Below are 23,167 nucleotides of genomic sequence, written 5' to 3' on the forward strand. Positions count from 1 at the left end.
AGGGATGAAAATTTTTTTTTCGATGTACATACCCGTGTGGGGTATCAATGGAAAGGTCTTTTAAAATGATATAAAGTTTTCTAAAAACATTTTTCTTAAAGTGAACGGTTTTTGAGATATCAGCTCTCAAAGTCGTAAAAAGTATGTCCCCCCCTCTATTTTTATAACTACGGGGTATAAAATTCTAAAAAAAATAGAGGTGATGCATGCTAATTAACTCTTTCAACGATTTTTGGTTTGATCAAAGTATCTCTTATAGTTTTTGAGATAGGTTGATTTAACTGTAATTTTTTTGCTGCTACGGAACCCTTTGTGCGCGAGCCCGACTCGCACTTGGCCGGTTTTGTTCGTTTCTAATAGCTCATAGCTAACTTGCTTTTGGTAGGATCAGTGCTTATAGCAGTCGCATTCGTAAGTCAATGCTTGCGCCAATTCCTTGAATTAGATTACCAAATGCGGACCCTAGCTCCTTTAGTATGCCACTGAGAAAGGCTTAAGGCGAGGAGGAAATTATATGTAGATGCAGCCATTACAATGAACGATAAAAGAGCAGCCTGGTTTTCGCAATTATATAAATTATACTATGAATAATAAGGCGGTGGACTGGATGCACGCGGCAGGCGGCGCGCCTCCATAACAGCTCCATTCTAGTTACATTTTGATCGTGCCGGTAACGGGCCGAGTGAGCGGTGGTTCGCGCGACACGGTCGAAATGTACCTATAGATAGACTTGTATGGAGCCGGGTTGTGAATGTTGTGATGTGGTTACCGGGTGCGTTAATCAAAAAGACATAATTGTATTATTGAGTTGATCTGATGCTGAAGACAGGAGATGGATTGGAAATTTGTGATTAAACTACGCAACCTTATTTAGTATGAAGCTGTTATGGAAATTTGTGATTAAACTACGCAACCTTATTTAGTATGAAGCTGTTAAAATTCTCTAGATGCGGAGTATTAGTTGTCCGTAAAAATTACAGGAGACAACATGACAAATTAATAATAGACATAGACTAACCAAACTTAGATGAATATTTATATTGAACTATATGTAACTATATGTAGTACTAGCCTATAAGGCTAATATGGCTAAATGAACAATAATACTTATAGTTCAATAACCACTACAATGCAGTACATACCTACAAGTAACACGCTTAGGTAACAAGAAGTTTATATCCTTACGGCTGAACTTTTCTTGGCATCGTACCAAACATAAGTGTAGGCGGCATGTCCAATTTGGTTGTGTAATAAATTTAGTGCTAAGACCTAATAAAAACTTATGTCCTCTTACTTAACCACTGTCCTTGTCTATTTAGGGTGAAGTCACATCTTACAATGCTTCAACATCATGAGAACGCTTACGCATCGGAAAGCTGAAAAGCATGCAACTAGCGATTTCTCAAACATAAAATGCGGCTCAATGCCCTTGGTGGAAACCCATTACACCATATCATGCTATGACCGTGCTATGAACGTGTCAGACAAAAAAATATTCTTTGTATTACAAAGTATGATGCTATGCATACTAGCCCGTTCCGTCACCGATCATACCCGTAGCGTGCCATGCACGGACCGTCAAATATTGTCGGCGAGGATATTTTGCCGGTGTCGAAACGCTCCGTGAATGGCACGCAACGGTGATTTGATTTGGAACTGCGTTGCTCCACCTAGCTCTTCTCAAACGTCCCCCCAAGTTCGGTTATGTCATTACCGACAAGTACTGATACGCCTATGCCAACAAGTCCGTACTGGAATGAGCCAACTAGCCTATCGAACAATCCTGACTGGAATGTTGATACTGAAGACTACAAAAGTTATATTATTTTTTTATTCGCTTTGTTTAGAATTTTTTTTTGTTTATAAAGTAAAATGTGATATATTATTTTTGGCTAATAAGCTGTAAACCGCTAAAATCAGTAGCTAAGTTACCAAAATAAAAGAAGTTGATTCTTTTTCAGCATTTCAATGTAATTTTGTGTTTCATCCCAAGTAGAACCTTTAAAAAAGAAGCCAAATTATAGTATAGTAGATTGTCACAAGGAAGCAAAATGAGATATTTCACTACACCTGTAACACCATTATTATTAATTAGTATTTTACTTACCGCAAACACACTGCTAGCTTTTCTCTTGATGTAAGACTTTCTCTAAATGTGGTGTTTCTTCTTTTGATAATATGTTACATTTGTTTAACAATTCATTAAATTGATATTGCGACATGCGAAAGTACATATAAAATTTTTCTTCGTCATCCACTAGGTGTTTAAATAATGTCCAATATTCTCCTTCGACTTTTCTTTTTTTCAAAGAGGTGTGGACCCAGTATCTTCGTTGTTGTCCTCTGTTGTTTTCTTGATCTTCTAAGTCTAATATAAAGGCTATCATTACTAACTCCCTCACGGTAAGTTTTCTAATGGGCATTGTAATTGATTGATCGGTAATTGATTTGTCAAAAGTATTCAATTGCTCTTCCAGATAGTCTCGATCGCACGAAAACACACATGAAACTACATAGATCTGTAACGCTGGGTATGAACGCTTATGCTACGGTGATGATACGCGGACACTACAGTCACTATACTCGCCTATGCTACGGGGATGATACGCGGACACTACGGTCACTATACTCGTCTATGCTACGGGGATGATACGCGGACACTACGGTCACTTAACTCGTTATGCCCGGATATGAAATGATGTGGACACGTTGTAGTGGGCATAGCCATCCGTGTCGCGTTACATTCCGTGCCTGACACGTTCATAGCACGGTCATAGCATGATATGGTGTAATGGGTTTCCACCTTAATGCGCAAACAAATAACCAGAAAAAGCTGGGGATTATAGTACACAGTGAAAACTGTTTGACTTATATTTTGGAAGCTCTATTGCCTATTATATCCGTTCGACATCGACACTAAACTTTGTTTTTATATCCCAGATAAATTGACAGTCGATTGCCCCAATTTGTCTACCCGATCCGTAATTTAAGGGCGAAACACGGGATCATTGGGTAGTAGATCGGCCAATCGAATTCGAATTACTTTTCGATAGAAAGCGAATGTATTCCAAGCTGCCTTAGAAAAGTCGCTTGCTTTTGTATGCCTGAAATGTTTTCGAGACTAGGTTTATAAAATCACGCATGCAGAACGTCCGAAAATCCCCTTTATAAAATACTCAATCATCATAAAGAAAAGTCTATCTAACGTTCCTTTCTCTATCATTTATCATCTAGTAGCATCAAAGGGTAATCTGAATGTCAATGGCCTCACAAAGGCGGTTATGGAGACGTTCCATGTAATTCACAGGATCTATAATTGACACAATTTAGATATAAACCTTATGCAGACTACATAAGGCTTAACTTGTTTTTAGTACATAATTCAGCTGGGTTTCAGTCCACGCTTTGCCAGGGCATTACTCCTACATTTGTTATGCGATACATTAGAGAAAGCGAGGTTAGGTACAGTAAGCCAAGAAAGTGGTTTACCACTTTTTGACTCTATTTCAAACTCATAAGGTCGAAAAGTGGTAAACCACTTTTTTGGCTGACTGTACGGGTGACAGACTTTTCATTAGATACAAAACCGGCCATGAGATCTACATTTATAATATTAGTATAGATAGAACTGTGCTCAGTTAACAGCCGCATGGCCTTGGTATTTGTGGGTGTCGTGGAATTTGCTACTTCCATACATAAGTACAGTAACTATAATTAAGCTATTCGACTGTTTCCCTTTTAGCGCGACACGTCATCACAAATATTCGCCAATCCTCTTTTTGGTGGCAGCATGCACAGGTCTCGTAATGTAAGCAAGGACCTCGCTAAAGATACGGGCGAGCTTTGCTTATGTGCATATCTGCCGCCAACAGTTTTCCCTTATGACTCAGCCACAACATTGGTCTAAGCGCGACAGCGGTGAGCGACGGCCGTACATTGGAGCGAGACATAGCGATGGGACTTTTCATTCGCACATATGGCTACCGCTCACCGCTGTCGCGATTAGACCAATGTCGTGGCTAGGCCGTTAGTTGCCTTATACCTTATACGACACACACGGGACGAGCTGGGGTGCTTCTATTGTTTTCTAATGCCGGCACCACACGGCACGATCCTCCTCTACATGTTCGAATTCACCTTTGGAAATTTAATAAAATGTACATATCGTCACTACTTTTAAAAAATCTCGTATCTGACGCTGTTCCTCAAAGTTAGAATGCATTCCATACATACTTACTACAATTTTCTTTTCATTGACAGACGAAGATACATGTTTTTAGGGTTCCGTAGTCAACTAGGAACCCTTATAGTTTCGCCATGTCTGTCTGTCCGTCCGTCCGTCCGTCCGTCCGTCCGTCCGTCCGTCCGTCCGTCCGTCCGTCCGTCCGTCCGTCCGTCCGCGGATAATCTCAGGAACCGTTAGCACTAGAAAGCTGAAATTTGGTACTAATATGTATATCAATCACGCCAACAAAGTGCAAAAATAAAAAATGGAAAAAAATATTTTATTAGGGTACCTCCCCTACATGTAAAGTGGGGGCTGATTTTTTTTTTCATTCCAACCCCAACGTGTGATATATTGTTGGATAGGTATTTAAAAATGAATAAGGGTTTACTAAGATCGTTTTTTGATAATATTAATATTTTCGGAAACAATCGCTCCTAAAGGAAAAAAAAATGCGTCCCCCCCCCTCTAACTTTTGAACCATATGTTTAAAAAATATGAAAAAAATCACAAAAGTAGAACTTTATAAAGACTTTCTAGGAAAATTGTTTTGAACTTGATAGGTTCAGTAGTTTTTGAGAAAAATACGGAAAGCTACGGAACCCTACACTGAGCGTGGCCCGACACGCTCTTGGCCGGTTTTTAAAAGTAGTGACGATATATCTTCTTATTCTTGTATTCGAATCGAACCCAACTCAAGCGAGCAGGTTTGTCCTTAGAGGGTTGTTCTATCTGGGTCGCAACATTAGAGAAGCAAGCAGCAAATGGAGTAAGACGAAAACGTGAATACATTGAGACGAACCGTATCAGACCAGAGTAGCATGACAAATCCAGGCTTAACTCAAATAATGGCTTTAATAAAGCACATAAAGTCTGACAGGCTTTATTTAGTCTGTACTTAGTATGGCGCGCGTAGAAAATGAACTGAAATGATTTATAGACTTAAGAGATAAGATAATTCGTTTTTATTAGCATATACATGTCTGTAGAATCCATTTTCAAGGGATTGTATTCTAGGGTTCTTTCAGAAAGGACTGTAGTTACCATCTCTATCTTATTAGAATGAATGTTTTCACTGTTACTTGTCAACCAGAAATGCCAACTTCACTTAAATTGGAAAAACTTATTCGATAGCAAGAAAGTCACTTCGATAGCGTCAGCCATCTAACACTTCGGTATAATGGGTTCTTGGCGTTGCCGGCGGGCACGATAGCTCAAGAGTCACGACACCTTTCAGAGTTTTGGCGATCGAAGGGATAGTAACACTTACACGTTCTTTTAAAAATGACACAGAAAAAAAAAACAATTGGTGTTAGTATATAACTATAACATTCCCGCAACTGATAGGGGTATTGTAACATATTTTTTTGGTATAATTATACTTGACCTTGTATGGTGTAAATGTCCGGCCATCTCACGAAAAATCTCGCGTGATGACTTGATGAGTCTAGATTTCAAAAAGTCTCATAGTCGAGGGATGAAAACGCTTTTTTACTGAATGCCCCAAAAGTACGTTGACTTAGTTTATTACTCCTGCATTTTATTTGAATTATATTTTGTGGAGATATAGATTTATATTATGTATAAGAAATGCGGACGTTCATGTCGCTCCCGGATAGGTCTTTATAGTCACGAGAGGAGTTGTCTCTCACATTCAGACGCTGTTTAAATCATCTGTCAAGATGTACGAGGCCTTATGATAATGATGATGATATTTTGTAAAAGATGTGTAAACAAGATTAGAACCCGAAAGCTATGAAATGATTTGTGAACCTATTTTTTATAAATTAACATTTACGTTTGTACTAAGCCTACCATAAGAATATTGGTGACTGAATAGCTTTACTCTTACAATATAATATAACGTAGCAACTCGGGTAAACATGTATATCGCATTCCATATAAAATGTTCGCGGAAAAGTGGATCCGTCTCGCTATCATTTGCAGTTTGCACCTAGACGGTTTTCTGCGGAAATGCTACAGTGATGCAGTGGTGCGAATATAGGTCTGGCTTTGGCAGGGGTTTCAAGGAAATGCTTATAGCACACCTCGGACACTGGCGATCAAATATATGAAAGAGGCGCGTTCTTAGCACACAGTCTAAGCTCGTGTAGGTGAACGCGTACTATGCTTGTGTGAGTCAAATATGACAGGTCGACTGTTCGCGTTTTTGACAGGCATTAACTGTCAGGTAACCGAGAGGGTATGGGAGGCACTTTCAGCGGGGAGCGGGAGTGGCCATACTGTACGATAGTACTTTATTATACTGTGCTTATAGTATGAATTTTCTGAGATGAACTTTTCGCTTTAGCCGTAATCTGTTAAACAAAGGCCTTTGTGTCTATTGTTTACGGCGGCTAGCTCCCGTTTAAAGTCTCAGTGTAGTTAAAAAGCAACTATCATGATAGTAATAAGGTTCAAATCCATAAAAAGCCCTTTCGGAGATAACACGTTTTGTCATCTTCAAAAAAAGTTACCTGCATACTGCAAACTGTTTAATAAATTTGAACCTTATTGCTATTACGATAGTTGCTTTTTAACTACACTGAGACTTTAGCACGTGCTGTGGAAACGGGAGCTAGCCGCCGTGAACAATAGAAACAAAGGCCTTTGTTTAACAGATTACGGCAAAAGCGAAACGTTCATCTCAGAAAATTTATACTATTATGAGGGCAACTGCATCTGAGCATAGATTGAGGGCCAGTTGCATCAACCACATTTGACAGTCAGATCATCGTCACGCAGCAGACGTCTATGGAACTTCCCATACAATAGAATTTAACGAACGCTTTAACGGTGACAGACGGTTTGATGTAACCGGCCCTGAATATAAGAAGATTCCCATACATTAAAATGTGACCGCCTAAGAACGTGCAAAAAGTAGATGGTGCCACTAAAATGCCTTGTTGCCATCGAATACTTGTAGATTGGCGTTAAGAGTCACTTTCGAGCCATAAATTTCTGTCGAATGTGACACTTACCTAACGCCATCTACAAGTATAATCGATGGCAACAAGGCATCTTTTTAGGCGGTCGCATTTTAATGTATAGTATGATAAAATCTTCTTATATTTAATCTTATGATCTGAGGCTAACATTTTATAATAAATGCGCAGCTGTGCTTATTTCAAAAGCATTATTCGTTCAGGTCGTCATTCATCGTTATGTACCTACATTTTCTTGAATAAAATGAGCTTAATTGCACAAGTATTTGATGCGCACTCATCCATACTAATATTATAAATGGGAAAGTGTGTGTGTCTGTTTGTTTGTCCGTCTTTCACAGCAAAACGGAGCGACGAATTGACGTGTTTTTTTTAGGTGGAGATAGTTGAAAGGATGGAAAGTGACATAGGCTACTTTTTGTCTCTTTCTAACGCGAGCGAAGCCACGGGCAAAAGCTTGTATTTCATAATCTTTGAATCCGCCTAACTTAAAACTGAGTCTGATTCCAAGGCAGTGCACGCTCGGTAGCTCGCTATAGTGTATCATACGATCACAGGGGGCTAGGTCAGGGGAATATGGGGGGTGGGGCAGAATAGTGACGTTTTTTGAGCTGAAATAGTCAAGTGTTCTAGCGGAAGTGTGCGGGGCAGCGTTGTCGTGGTGCCAGAGCAGGTGCCGGGTTCCTGACTTCGGCCGCTTGTCACACCAAGCTGACAGTACTCTTGGGGCACAAACTGTCACATACCATTCTGAATTAACTGTCTTTTGATCTTCTAGCACTATTGTAGCAATATGTCCCGTCTTGCAGAAAAATGAGGCAACCATTTGTTTTTGTGTACTTCGGGTTCGGCGACATTTTGTTGGCGTCGGTTCATCTACAAAACACCATACTGTGGACTGTCGCTTTGTTTCGGGATCGTAGTTATATAGCCATGTTTCGTCACCTGTAAGTATATCATATACGTTTTTTTTCTCGCCTGCGTCGAATTTATCTATCATAAATTTGCACCAATCCATGCAACGGGGTTTCTATAAATCGGTGAGCTTGTTGAGGTTTTAAACCTTTTTTAAAGTTTTCATTCTGCACACGTAGCGATACTAGATGCAATCGTAGAATGCTGTATTTTAGTTTTATACGCAATAACGTGCAATACAAGTTTGAATAAATAAATAAAATAAAGATTAGGTATATGGATTATTATTACTCAATGAATGTATGGTTTTATGTTGTGTCTTTATCGAACTCCTATTCTCTAATTGACAATGTTTCAAAATTTTCAATGTCCCTAAATCGATAATCATTTTGAGATATATGCCTGTAGATCACCAAAATATATTTTTTAGTATTTTTTTTCCGTATTTTTAGTAGAAAATCTTAAAAATAGTTTAAAGGGGAAGTAACGTCACATAGCTGATTCAGAGCTGCCACTATAACCAAAAAAATCTTCCGGTTGGGATGTCACTTGTTTGACTGTGAGTGTGACACTTATCACCGCTCGTAGATAGCTCGTAGTTATTCAATATTTGTTGACTGTGACACTTGACAGTCAGAGATCTCGGACTGTTAAAACTTTTTTTTAGGAATGATTTTGTCGTTTTCTTAGATGTATGAAACAACACATGTGGCGTCATTTAGATGATTTTTGACGTTTCTATTTAAGCTCTTTCTGCTCGAAGTAGTAATAAAAAGGGATTTTCGCACTAAAATAGCAGTTTTTTTGGAAAAATAAAAAATACGTGTATCTTCTAATATTGAGTTCTTTAAAACGCTACGCTAAATTGCTACAAAATGTTGAACGGAACGCACGTAATGTTTACAAGACAATTGGCTTAGAAATTAAGTAGGTACTCCAACTATACGAGCACAGTGCTATTGTGTAACATAAAATACTTCTTAACTCAACTATTTCCCAACTCCCCATGATTTCCCCAGACGACGTCCTACAACATTAGTCCATACCACCACCACAATCGCAATTTAAAATAACGCTTTGCATGTTAAGTCATGAAGAGCTAGCACTAAAAAGATCAACGATTTCAAGAGCAACTAAACTCGTCTGCTGCATGTAGCGTCTTTGCGCTGAGCCAGACACCAAAGGAGAGATCAAATAAAACACGCGAGATTCAACCAATAAGTTGTAACTTGTAATCGAGTGAGAGAATAGAAGACCATATCTACAAGAATCACAACCAATATTTCAATAGTACCTACACGGGAAACGTCCACTTTGAAGTCTTACAAAAGATGAAAAAATTTGGCGCCCAACGTGGGACACAAAATTGTCACAACATTTTTCCTGCTATAGATTTGACTAGCTCGAGCCTTCTCACGTATAAGAGGAGGCCTGTACCCAGCAGTGAGACGTATATAGATAGACTATATAGGCTCGACTATTTAATTTGTTACAGTTTCGTTATCAATGTTTTTTTTTATACTACGTCGGTGGCAAACAAGTATACGGCCCGCCTGATGTAAAGCGGTCACCGTAACCTATGGACGCCTGCAACTCAAACAATGTCACATGCGCGTTGCCACCCCATTAGAAACTTGTACATTCCCTTTTGCTGTGTTAAGTGTGTACTCCTTTTTGCTGTGTAGCAAAAAGGAGTGCACAAGCTCCAAGGAGGGTTCGTGTTGCCGACGACTCAAAGGACAATAAACGGAACAAGTTAGTTCCGTAAGTCCTCCCGTCTCATGTTATCATTGATCTTGATGTTGTCTATTTCCCGGAACTAACTCCTTGGTTAGAGCTTAGAGCAGTTTTACTTTGAATATCAATAGCGTGTTTAGTCGATATTTGCTTAGTTCGATTCTCGTTATCGTACGTAAATGTACCCGATGCCATAACTTTAGTGCCAAGACCTTTACATTAGTAATGATAAACATCTAGGTTGACATTTTGGAGTAAGCTCTGCGATAGAATCTGAAATAATGTTAAGGTCGTACGAAGATATAGTTATTTTATCTTATTTGGTCGAAGACTAAGAAAATGTAAGAAGACTCGGTAAAATTTTGTCCTTGAAAAATAGTCCCCGTAGACCTCATAACTGACACTTGTCTGAAATATATGGCAAAAAGTTACATTACTTCTCCTTTAATATTTGCATATCCTACTTCTGGCATGTTGCAGAATTCTTCTTTCAAAATTTGTTACACTATATTTTCCAGCTGTATATAATCCAGCAACCTTCAAATCTAAGGTGCCTGCCTTCTGGACGAGCCCGCGCGCTCCACCGTAGGCCACGTCTTTGCCGCCGCCATGAGTAGGCCCAGTTATAATAATAATAAAAAAAACTTCTACTACTCGGTGTGCCGTGTGTATAACTTTTGTCACTTATACTTGATGCATTAGGTACTTCCAATTCCGTATGGTCATAAAAAGTTATGATCCCATGACATAGCTACTAGGTTAATGAGTCCTTTAGGAACTGACAAGTCACTTAACGACCCGACCCACACAATAGTAATTAATTAAACTTTTTGACGAGGGTTGCTCTGATTGAAGCGGAATGCTTTCAGGGGTTGAATGACGACCACATCTATTGAGTGTGATATGTAATCATTGGATCGATAGGAGGTATAATCCTTTGAGTGATTGATGGTATGATTATGAAGTACCTTGGGTACTCGTTGTATCTGACTATATCGCACTATTTGTAATAAGAATGAGCTTTCGTTCGATATTAACGTGCAATCGGTGCAATGCTCATTTGCTCAACCTTGATATTCGGAAAATTGCGGGGCACTTCTAGATAATAATACAGAAGAAGTGGCGTATAGGAAGAGAAGCCAATATTCAGATGTGGACGATTAAAGGCTAAAATGATGATGAATGGTATTGTCCCAGTAGATATTCTAAAATTAAAAATATCGTAGTATGTATATAATTTTTAAATTTCCTGTGTTTGTATATCCTGTATTTATCACAATTTTCCACCGTTTCCATCAATATTTATTCAAATAAAAGAATACAAGAATGATAATCTGGCAGAGAAACGTTATGGGTACCACGCCACGCTTAGCCTCTCTTTATTAGCATACGTTAGTTAAAGAAAGCACACTCAAGGAGAGAAAAGCCTAATTGTTGTACAATTTTCCATTAAAGGTTGTCGACAACACACAAATCGATTACGGCGTCAAAATCGCTAAAGATCTGAAATAGAAAGAAGAAATCAAAGAGTCTTTTCTTATATACCTAAGTCCAGCAGTCTTAATTATAAAATAAAAAAAATTATATAGGACATTCTTACACAGATTGACTGAGTCCCACGGTAAGCTCAAGAAGGCTTGTGTAGTGGGTACTCAGACTACGATATATATAATATACAAATACTTATATACATAGAAAACATCCATGACTCGGGAACAAATATCTGTGCTCATCACACAAATAAATGCCCTTACCGGGATTCGAACCCGGGACCGCGGCGTAGCAGGCAGGGTCACTACTGACTGCGCCAGACCGGTCGTCAAAACAATTATGCTCAACTATATACATTTCTGTTACACAGGTCTACCAGACAGCATGCTGCTATGGCTGCTCCAGAAACTTCGCGGCAGCAGACCACGGCTGCGTGTCTGTGTGCGCCAACACGCGTCTTCAGGCTGTTCCGCCTTCTACATCACCGCTGATGATGACGTGTAAGTGTCTCGCTCTCTCCTATACCATAACCATACGTATGATATGGATGGTAGACCTGCAATAATACGTTATACAATACAACGAAGTCTATTTTTTTTTGTAAAGCCATGAGTACGCGCTACATTTTTTCGGACTTCGAACAATATTGCAGGTGACAATGACAAGTGTATGCGCTGGCTGAAAAATCTCTTCTAAAGCCTAGTCCAGCATAGCTAGCGTGTCCTAGGTTACCCTACAAGACCAGTTCTAGCTCAAATAATATCGGGTATACTCGTATAGTCAACCAATTGGAACCCTAGGCAACTCTACAACCATGTCAAAGTGACAAGCAGTAGTAAGAGATTTCTTACAATCTGATTTATAACGTCACTATGACATAGTTCTATGACAGTGGCCTAGGGTTCCAATTGGTCGACTGTACCAAGCCCCCTAGTTCTTCATCCACTCCAGCTATATCCGCTGAAAGGATCGTCTAGATACCTGCTACGTACCTACAGCTACCTATCTACATCTCCCGTCATTCTGCGGTATTCTACAGGCATTTATTTGACTCGGTAAACTCTTCTAAAACAAAATTGGTTGTTTGGCAGGCTGTTACAAACGGCGGAAGAGGTGCACCTACCCAAACAGTTGAAGCCCGAATTCGGAGGTGGCTACAAGGAGTTCAATGTCCGGGACATGCACTGCTTTCAAAAGGTAATACCAGATACCGTGTCACAAATGAAAATAGAGTCCCTTGTTCCGTTCAGTGGTGGCATGCCTGATTCTGTGGCTTAGTGAAAAGGGATAGAAGTCTTGTGAAATCAAATGTAAAAGGGTGTAAGTTCCACATAATGACTAGAGCTCGGACGTAGGGAATTGCCTTATCATAAGGCCTGATTCGTAACGGATTTGTCAAATTCAGAGTGCTTTTTCTTGTATAATTTCTAGCTTACTTTATATATACATTACACCATTCAAATTGCCAGATTCACAAAATTATTATGTTAGAATCATGTTTAAAAGCAATTCTCAACTAACTAGATAGATAAAATTAAAGTGATCGCTGAAAATAATTCGGCGACAAATTGCTGTCAAAAACTTGATTCCTGTTGACGAAACTTGCATTTAAATCATTTTCAACACTACCAGGCAACCAACATTATACCTTATCTGAAAGGCAATTTCTTTACGATTCCTATGAAACAATGATAATGTAGATGAGTCTCCAAATATCCACTTTACTAGGAATTCAGTCGATGCAGTGTCCGTTACTAAGCATTTAAAGCAAAGTAACCACTTTTCGATAAAAAATCTACAACAAAAACTGCTGAACGAAGCTGTTCGCAGATTTTATTTAATAATATGATCTTTCAACTTTATTCTGACAATAGCTGGATATCATCCACCACAGCTATGAAGCCAGCAGCCTGCTAAAGCCAACGCTCTTCAAATCGGGTAAAAAACTTAATTTAACGAAGTCTCATAGTATTCACCTATTAACCGGAATAGGATGGAGTGTCTAAGAAATTCATTCGTTTAAATGACACCAACCATAAGCCACCAAAATATTTAAAAAAAGATAGTCCTTGATAGGACTAAAACTAAGAATGTGTCGAAAAACACTGTCGGATGTACGATGGAGGGCATACAACAAAACTTACAACATGAGCGAGGAGAAATGGAGAATGATGAATTTACTAATAAATAATAAATTTTAAATACATTTTAAACACATTATAGAAAAACATACTTTGATTCGGCCGGCTCTGGTACCGTTAAAACAGTTTTGAATTTGACAAATCCGTTACGAGTCAGGCCTTATGACGTCGGACATGTCATGATTGAAAGAAAAATGGCTACCCCTCGCCGATGGTGATCTCTGATAATAACACTTATGCCTTTTCACTAGGGCCAAGTGCGAGCTAATTTTTATTTTCTTTTCTTGATTTTTTTACGGATTGCCCTTCTGATTGTAAGCAGTCATTGTGTTCAATGGACATCAGCAATTTGAGAGCCATGCAGAGAAACAAACCAAAAACGTGTTTTACATCCTAGCCCGATATGCTAATGGCTAATAGATGCGATCATGCACCTCTATTGATAATCCTTTAAGTAGGCATTGATAAGTAAGTACCTACTTAAGTTTAAAGACGGCTAATAGCTTGTTAAAAAAAAAACCCCTAACCCCTTATTTGCCAAGAGTGGCCCTGAAGCTTTAGTAGTTTCATGTGCTCTGCCTACCCCTTTATGGGATACAGGCGTGATTGTATGTATGTATGTAATAGCTTGTACTAGAATATCGGACACTTCCTTAATTAGTTTGTATGTTGCTTGTGGCAACCATGCGTTCAAAATACTTGCTTTCGAGTGCTCAAATAATTATATACCTAATTTATTATAACTACAATGTTTTACTTATTGATATTCTCACCAAATGACAACATAGTGAGATCATTATAGTATCAGACAAACTTGTATTGTATATCTCAAGGTTGTATACAATCATGACTCACTTAAGAGTTTTGAATGATTCACGGTTATTTTCATTAGACTTATATTGACCGGGATATAGACCGTGATTACCTTTTTGATTTTTGTCGAGCTCCCGATATTTCGACGCAGTTGCATGCATCATGATCACGGAAAACTGACGAAGGCGGGTGGATGTTAAAGTTGCATAGACAGCGCGCGATCTACCCTCCTTCTCGCGCGTTTTCTGTGATCATGATGCATGCAACTGCGTCGAAATATCGGGAGCTCGACAAAAATCAAAAAGGTATTCACGGTCTATATCCCGGTCAATATAAGTCTCATGAGTCTCATGACTCACTTCTATTAAATAAGTTTTCTGACGTGATATGTCGTGTGATGCAGCAATATAAGCATGGTTTTCAGAAGTTCATGCTACTAGATAATTTATGTGTAGCACGACATCTCCAACGACTTTATGTTTGAGTATACAATACATAATTATATTAAACAAATATAATAATAGAATATAATAGAATATAAATTTTATAAACAACGTCATTCAATGATTTCATTCTCAATTGAAATCAGATCTAGTGAAAACCGAAAACAAACCCTGAAGTCAGTTGATTTCCGAAGATAGGACAGTCATCGACGAAACAAAAATATGTCTTATCGTGTAGACCTATAAGGGTCGGTTGCAATAAAACGTCCGTTACCAAATTTAGTCGTTTTTTTTGTATGGGAATTTCCATTGACTTCTCTTGCGTGACGTTGATGTATCTGTTAACTGTGGTTGATGCAACTGGCCCTAAAATCGGGGCCTTCGACGAGTAACATTATTTTTCACAACCCCGACTGGTAAAGGCTCTCTTAATACTTCAAAAACGGATGAGAATATTGGAATCTTTCGCTTTCTCGGGTATCAATTATGGCACGTGCGGTTAAACAACTTTGCTCCCTTGTTAAATTAATAACTACTTATTATTTGTGTGTTCTCATCTAAATATCGTCATTTTGTTTATAAAACTGTCTAAGTAATTTATCCAATTATGTTCTTTGCCTATCAGGGATCCTCAGCCACGGAACTTCTCAACTCACAAGAGCGTGGGGCTCTAGTCAAGCATGTTTTAGAGTCAGCTCGCGCAGAGCCGGGCGACGAACATGCATTAGAACCTGCGTTGACATTGCGACCTGGACAGAGCATTGGTGAGTGGACCTTGTTTGTACATCTATCAGGTCGAGTATAGAGCAACCTTGGTACTTGGTACTATTATTATAGCTCCTTCTGGCAGGTTCATCAACAGCCTCAACTAGTGCCATTTACGTCTGTCCATCAGCCCGTCTCGATTCAAAGTGCCGTCCGGCACAACCATTACTTCTAGATTCCGTTTTCCCCTTCCACGTCAAACACGTTTTTCATAATGTTGTCATACGATAATTACCATTTACCTCGAAATCTGTCAGTAAAGTACTATATTTTAGGTAATTTCTTTAAACATTATTTACAAAATCATGACATTCGGCCATCCGACAGCGTGCAGTCGCCTGACGCACGCCCCACACAACCAAAATCTTACCAGGGTGGCTAGCCGAATGGCACAATCGCTCACGAAACGCTCACGAAACGAAGCGCTAGTAGATATCTATCTCTATCGCGCTTGCGTATTGGCGCGACAGAGCCAGCGGCGTATCGCTTTCGTTTGGCGTCGGAGAAATGCCATTCGGCTACGGGGCCTGTTCTAGAATATATAACTGAAAGACTTGAATATAATTATGAGGCATCAATTAATCAAGTATTACAGATTTTTCACATATACATTGAACACATTTATTTATACTAAACAATCATGACATTCGGGAGGTTAAGTTTTTGTTTAAGTATCCGACTCGGCATGTCACTTTTGTGAAATTGGAGAAAAAGATTTCATTTTATGATTTTCGTAATTTCATAATAAAATTAATTAACCAGTGTGAGAGACCCTTAGGAATAGGTACCATTCAAGTTAGTGTCAAGCAACTGACGTTACGTCATAACAAATTAATCCTAAGAAGAAGTACCTTTAGGCCGTACAACACTTATTAAGTCAATAAATTATTTCTTTGAATAACTCGATAACAGAGTTACGACACTAGTTTCTTAGAAAACTTGATTCTACTTTACCTAAAGAATCTTCCCTTAAAGTTAACGGAAATCAATAAAAACACGGTGTACTTTCACAAAACTATCAAAAAAAACATTAACTTCACACGTGTATCCACGAAAAGTCAGGAAATTATACTTCTTGCCTTGTTAATGAAATAATGACATATTGATTCTTAAAGACGTGTTTACCTCACGCAAAAAACAAAATGTCACACATAAAACGGTCATTGCGTCATACAAAAGACATCATCGTATCACATACAAGACGCCTCTGCGTCACACAAAGGACACCTCTGTGTCACATACAATACGCCACTGCGTCACATAAAAGACACCTCCGTGTCACATATAAGACGCCACTGCGTCACTCAAAAGACACCTCCGTCTCACATATAAGACGCCCCCGCATCACACAAAAGACACCTCCGTGTAACATATAAGACGCCACCGCGTCACACAAAAAACACCTCCGTGTCACATATAAGACGCCACTGCGTCACTCAAAAGACACCTCCGTGTCACATATAAGACGCTACTGCGTCACACAAAAGACACCTCCGTGTCACATATAAGACGCCACCGCGTCACACAAAAGACACCTCCGTGTCACATATAAGACGCCACTGCGTCACACAAAAGACACCTCCGTGTCACATATAAAGACGCCACCGCGTCAACCAGAAGACACCTCCGTGTCACATATAAGACGCCACTGCGTCACACAAAAGACACCTCCGTGTCACATATAAGACGCTACTGCGTCACACAAAAGACACCTCCGTGTCACATATAAGACGCCACTGCGTCACACAAAAGACACCTCCGTGTCACATATAAAGACGCCACCGCGTCAACCAGAAGACACCTCCGTGTCACATATAAGACGCCACTGCGTCACACAAAAGACACTTCTGTCTTTGGTACGTGACGGTGACGGTTATACCATGCCGACCAAAACTTTTCAGTGTACATTTTTTTGTGTGTAAATCCCTAATAACAATCGATCACCACCACCCATGTATTCCCGAAACATTAAACGAGTTGTCGTTGATTTTAATTGCATGGGGATTATCGCAATGGTTGGGATGTTTGGCACAGCAAATATACTAGGTACGTATTTAAAAAAAAATGGATGGAAATTAGAACTAGACGAGGAGACAGTAGCGGTTATGATTAAAATGCTATCATTACTAAAAAAGTCCACTGTTAGTTAGCTACCCTCAAATATTTTAAAATACGAGTTGGTATTCTAGGTAAAGCATTATTACAAACAATCGAAACAAATAAAATAACACTAAAAATAACCGTCACTCAGTCAAAAACGGTTAGTTAAAAACGGGTAGGTACGTGTAAAAATATCAATAGGTACCCATAGATTTAGAATATATTTTTGAATTATACTTTTTGTTACACGTTTTCATTATTATAAGACTATATATGCCACTAAACTATACTAAACATCCCATTGAACCACTTTGAACGTTAAAATCTAAACCAAGATGTAGGTAATCACAAATCACACAAGAATTGAAACACATTGTTTTTATAGACCGACGGTTATGAGCGTGAAGATCTTTAGACACTTCTGAGATATTATAGCTCCTTCTGGCAGGTTCATCAACAGCCTCAACTAGTGCCATTTACGTCTGTCCATCAGCCCGTCTCGATTCAAAGTGCCGTCCGGCACAACCATTACTTCTAGATTCCGTTTTCCCCTTCCACGTCAAACACGTTTTTCATAATGTTGTCATACGATAATTACCATTTACCTCGAAATCTGTCAGTAAAGTACTATATTTTAGGTAATTTCTTTAAACATTATTTACAAAATCATGACACTATCGTAGTAGCAGACGCAAGAGCGAGGGGCTAAAGTAAAGCATCGATTGGATAGGAGTGGGTGCTCGTGAGGTGATGAACTCGCACTAGATTATTAACTACATTTAATTATATTAAAATATATTTATAAATATTGACTGAAATCGAAAATTGTAGAAAATTGTAGAAATTGTAGTAAATCGAAAGTTATGTATTCAACTAAACAATTAGAGATGTTTTCCTTAAATACGTGGGTCAGCGATATAGATTTAACCGAGATTTTAAAGTTTGATATTCCTAACATAAATATACCTAAACGTCAATGTAACCGCGTTAGTTTGAAAAAAACATGTATTGACTTTATTAAAACGACCTATTCAAATTATTATCACATATATACAGATGGTTCTAGGGATAAGTGTGACTCTGGTCTGGCCGTATTGGATCCTCAGACAAATAGTAGTATTAAATTGCAGCTCAAGGTCAAGACGTCATCTATGAATGTTGAATTGCTGGCAATCGCAGAAGCCCTCTCTTATATTGAGTCGTTCGAAACGGGCAGCTTCGTAGTATTTACAGACTCAAGAAGCGGTTTACAACACTTGGCTCGATGCACCTCGAAGTATCGAGGCGCACCGATAGCCTATAGTATATTAAGGTCAATTCGTAAATTGCAAGCAAATAAAATAATAATAGTTTTACAGTGGGTACCGTCACATATTGGAATACAGGGTAATGAGGAGGCAGATCGACTCGCTAAACAGGCGGTTACGGACGGGCTTGTTACTAGGTGGTTACCATGTCATAGTGATCTTTTGTATGGAGTCAAACAAAAGTGCTTTGATATGTGGAAAGAGTATTTTAACGAAAGGTCACTAAGCAAAGGTATCTGGTACCGAACTATACAGCCAAATTTGCTGCGTATTCCTTGGTTTGTAGGTTTAAATATGGCTAGATCAGATGTCGTTAGGGGCCGTCCATAAATTACGTCATTCTAAATTAGGGGGGGGGGGGGGTTTGGTCTGCGGATGACGGTAAATGATAGATGGGGGGGGGTGTTTCGAAATTGACGTCATTCTTATTTATTTATTTATAGTTTATTTTTCACGTACAAAAAGATTATTTCTAAAAAGAAATTTCTTCCAGCACACCTAGTAAGTGAGACTGCAAATGTGAGAGGCGGCTAAGGCGCATACAATACTAAAATAACTCATAATAAACATACATAAGTAATGCAACATAGATGTACACAAATACAGTAATAACTACAGATAAAATACTCTAACAATAATATTACATATAATACTAGCTGCCCGCCCCGGCTTCGCCCGTGGTACTTAAATGTATTATACATATAAACCTTCTTTAAGAATCAGTCTATCTATTTAAAAAAACCGCATCAAAATCCGTTGCGTAGTTTTAAAGATCTAAGCATACATAGGGACAGACAGCGAAAGCGACTTTGTTTTATACTATGTATTGATAATAAACACAATACTTAAATAATAACTACAACATTACATAATTAATAAAAGTACATAAATACTATACTTATACTTAAATACATGTCTCATACTAAGGAAAGATAATGTTCTTGTGATATTTTGCAAGTCGCCGCGCGCACTGGCCGCTAATGGTATTAATTATTGAACTCATTATTTATTTATTTATTTATTTATTACAAGGTCAAGGCATGTCTACATTATTTTTTTAAACTATAAATAACATCGTACCTATGAAAATAGTTTGTATGCGACACTGTGTTTATTAAACGAAGATTGGCGGCAACTCGGCGAATAAAAGAAATCGGCGCTGTTTAAACAAAGTCGGCTTTCGGCGACAGGAAACTGGAGGTCCTGCGGCCCCTCGTCGTAGTGCTCGAATCTTGGGACGGCGAGGAACAGAAGTCCTTCAACAGTTGCATGACGGCGTAACGGGACAGGCACTTGACGTTGAGTGGGTTGAAGACGTGGATGAATCGAGCCAAAACGAATATCGGGAGGATACGGAGATATTACCCGTGATCCAGAATTTAAAAGAATGGGTGAAAACTCCGTGGGAGTTATCCAAAGAAAAGTAAAAAATAAGTAGTTATATTATATCAATGATTATTGCCAAAGTAAAAATAATAAAAGATGATTCTATAACCAAGTGTTTTAATCATATAATACCCTATTTTTCTCAAATCTGCAATGTTTTATTTTGTCAAACTGGTAATGACGTCAATTTTGGGAGAAGGGGGGGGGGGGTCATTAAGATATGACGATAGGATGATTATAGGGGGGGGGTCTAAAATCTGAAAAAATCGATGACGTAATTTATGGACCCCTTACTGCTCTCAGCCCCACATACCGCTAAATAGTTTCGGATTTATAATGGGTAAGAACCAGTCACCAAACTGTACTGAATGTGGGTTAAAAGAGGATGTGCTCCATATATTGGCGGAATGTGTCCGAAACGAGGCTGAGAGGATCCATTTCATGCAGAAATATGGATGTGATTTATATAATATAGGTGAGGTTAACACAATTTTGGCCTACCCACAATCGGAAAAGGCAATAAATTTGTATGAAGTGGTAAATATAGGTATTAAGCGTAGAAATTAAGAGTTTACATGTTTTGCTATGTCACAATAAGGGTGACATTTTCATTTGTGAAAAAACCCTTTTTTTTCAATAAAGATTAAAAAAAAAAAAAAACTACATTTAATTATATTAAAATATATTTATAAATATTGACTGAAATCGAAAATTGTAGAAAATTGTTATGTATTTTGAATTGTATAGTGATCTTTTGACTTGGTTAAATTTCATTTGTCTAAATTTTAATTGTATTTTATATCCGACAGTACTATTAATTAGTTTATTATAATAATATGTTGACATTTATTTACTTTGTGTATGAAATGCGACAGAATTTTTGCACACCAATAATGGTTGAATGTAAATGGAAACTACCTTATCATCTTTAACATCTTGTAACTATGTACCTACATTCTTGCAAAATAAAGGTTTCTTTCTTTCTTTCTTTATTTCGTTGATCGCGTTCGTGTAACGGCGTTGGTTGCATGAAACAGCCTTGCGCTTAAAAGAAATATTGTGTCGAAATGACAGATACTAAGTTAAAAATTTTACGCATTGCAAGAATCGAGAATTGCCATCTTTTGGGGGACACCGGTCCATGCGCTGCTGAAATTTACCAGCCGGCGCAGCCGAAGTGACAATCGTTGACGGTATGTGGCGATTGAAACGCAGTCTGTTCTGTCGCGCTACTATAGAAGAGCGATAAGGAGAGCTAGCTACGAAACGCTTACAAACCGTGCGTATTTATTGTCCTAAATTCGCAAGCTTAACGGCCCAGCCACGACATTGGTATAAGCGCGACAGCGGTGAGCGGCAGCCATACGTGCGAATGAAAAGTCACATCGCTGTGTCTCGTTCCAATGTATGGCCGCCGCTCACCGCTGTCGCGTTTAGACCAATGTCGTGGCTGAGCCGTAAAGCTTCAGTGGCTTAGTTGATTAAAAACGATGAACTTGCGATCCAAAAGGTCACAAGTTCGGGGCACGTCAAAAGCGGTAAGCTATTCCATTTATTTTTTAATTAAAATACCTGCTTGTTTCCACACAAATTTCAGTAACAATAAGGCGCTTGCTTGCTACCCGTCTTTCAAAAAGGTCACGGCCAACTGCTACTTTATAGGGCAGTCATTACACTCACTTGAAATAGAACACTAGAATAGGAAACACTTTGGCAGAGTGCCATTTTAAGTCGTAAATTAGCATTTGCTAACTATCTCATTTTTAGTCTACTGGAAGCGCTGTGATTTTATCAATCTGTGTTTGTATGTACATATATGAATACTGTGACGAGATTTTTATTTGCTCTAAACTGGTTTGCGGGTTTTTAGGGGTACTTATTTAGAGGTATTTTATTGGTCTTTTGGCACAGCTGCGTATTATCATTCACCGATGTAATAAAAATTCCGTATTCTTATAACTCATATCATGCGAGATATCATTTTGTCAATTTAGCATTCAAATTTTGTTTCGAATGTACAGTTGTTGACATGGAAATCATGTGCATGTATTGCGCAATACCCCAACAGGAGCGTCCATTTACTGGTGTAGTGGGTTTAAGAACTTGCGACAGGTGTATTGAATACAAATCGCCCGCCATGTCCGATCTCCTTCCTTCCTATATCTGTGATGTGTCTGTGATCAAATCTGACCCATTTTTGGTGTCCCATTTGCTTTTTAACCCCCTACGCAAAAACGACGGGGTGTTATAAGTTTGACGTGTCTGTCTGTCTGTCTGTCCGTCTGTCTGTCTGTCTGTTTGTTTGTGTGTGTGTGTGTGGCATCGTAGCTCCCGAGCGGATGAACCGATTTATATTTCGTTTTTTTTATGTTTGAAAGCTGAATTAGTCGCGAGTGTGGCTTAAGATATATTTCATGAAAATCGGTCCACTATATCGCGGTCGGGGGTTTTTCAAAATTTTAATTTTATGGTTCGGTTATCAAAATCAGTGCGATGTTTCCCAATCAGGTCAAAAGTTCTAATGTCGCTACTTAACTAGGTCACTGTTACCGAACTAAATGAATTAAGGAAAAGTGGTCATTAACATTATGTCCAGTTCTTTGATTGCGTGTTTTCCACATTCCCTGTCAAAAGTAGTAGGTAGTAAGTGACTTAGAAAACTCATTCTTTTGTCTCTTTTGTTGTTACTTTTGGGTTAAGCAAACTAAGCTTTTGTTTTCAATGACCGATATTTCTTTGGAACTGTTTGTTTAACTTGACTTTATAGTCACGCATGGGTTTGTGATAGTAATCTATTACTTGTCGTCAGGGCTGTGAGGTAGTAATAATACTTTATTAATTTATTATTTACACTTCATACCCGATGTAGGAGCCATTTGTCACTGCCGGGCGACAATTC

At 38.6% G+C, this 23,167-nt stretch overlaps 1 protein-coding gene across 4 annotated transcripts in view; it reads left to right on the forward strand.

The window, feature by feature from the left end:
• The window catches only part of LOC125237484 (anoctamin-8), a 57,018-nt gene that overhangs the window by 4,343 nt on the left and 29,508 nt on the right, over positions 1–23,167 (forward strand). For all 4 annotated transcript variants that reach the window (XM_048144619.1, XM_048144602.1, XM_048144596.1 and 1 more), the window contains exons 3-5: positions 11,684–11,813; positions 12,405–12,510; positions 15,336–15,474. In XM_048144619.1, the coding sequence (XP_048000576.1) occupies positions 11,684–11,813; positions 12,405–12,510; positions 15,336–15,474 (375 nt within the window). The remainder of the gene's footprint in view (positions 1–11,683; positions 11,814–12,404; positions 12,511–15,335; positions 15,475–23,167) is intronic.

The sequence above is a fragment of the Leguminivora glycinivorella genome, chromosome 2 (genome assembly GCF_023078275.1).
Source record: "Leguminivora glycinivorella isolate SPB_JAAS2020 chromosome 2, LegGlyc_1.1, whole genome shotgun sequence".
NCBI lineage: Eukaryota > Metazoa > Arthropoda > Insecta > Lepidoptera > Tortricidae > Leguminivora > Leguminivora glycinivorella.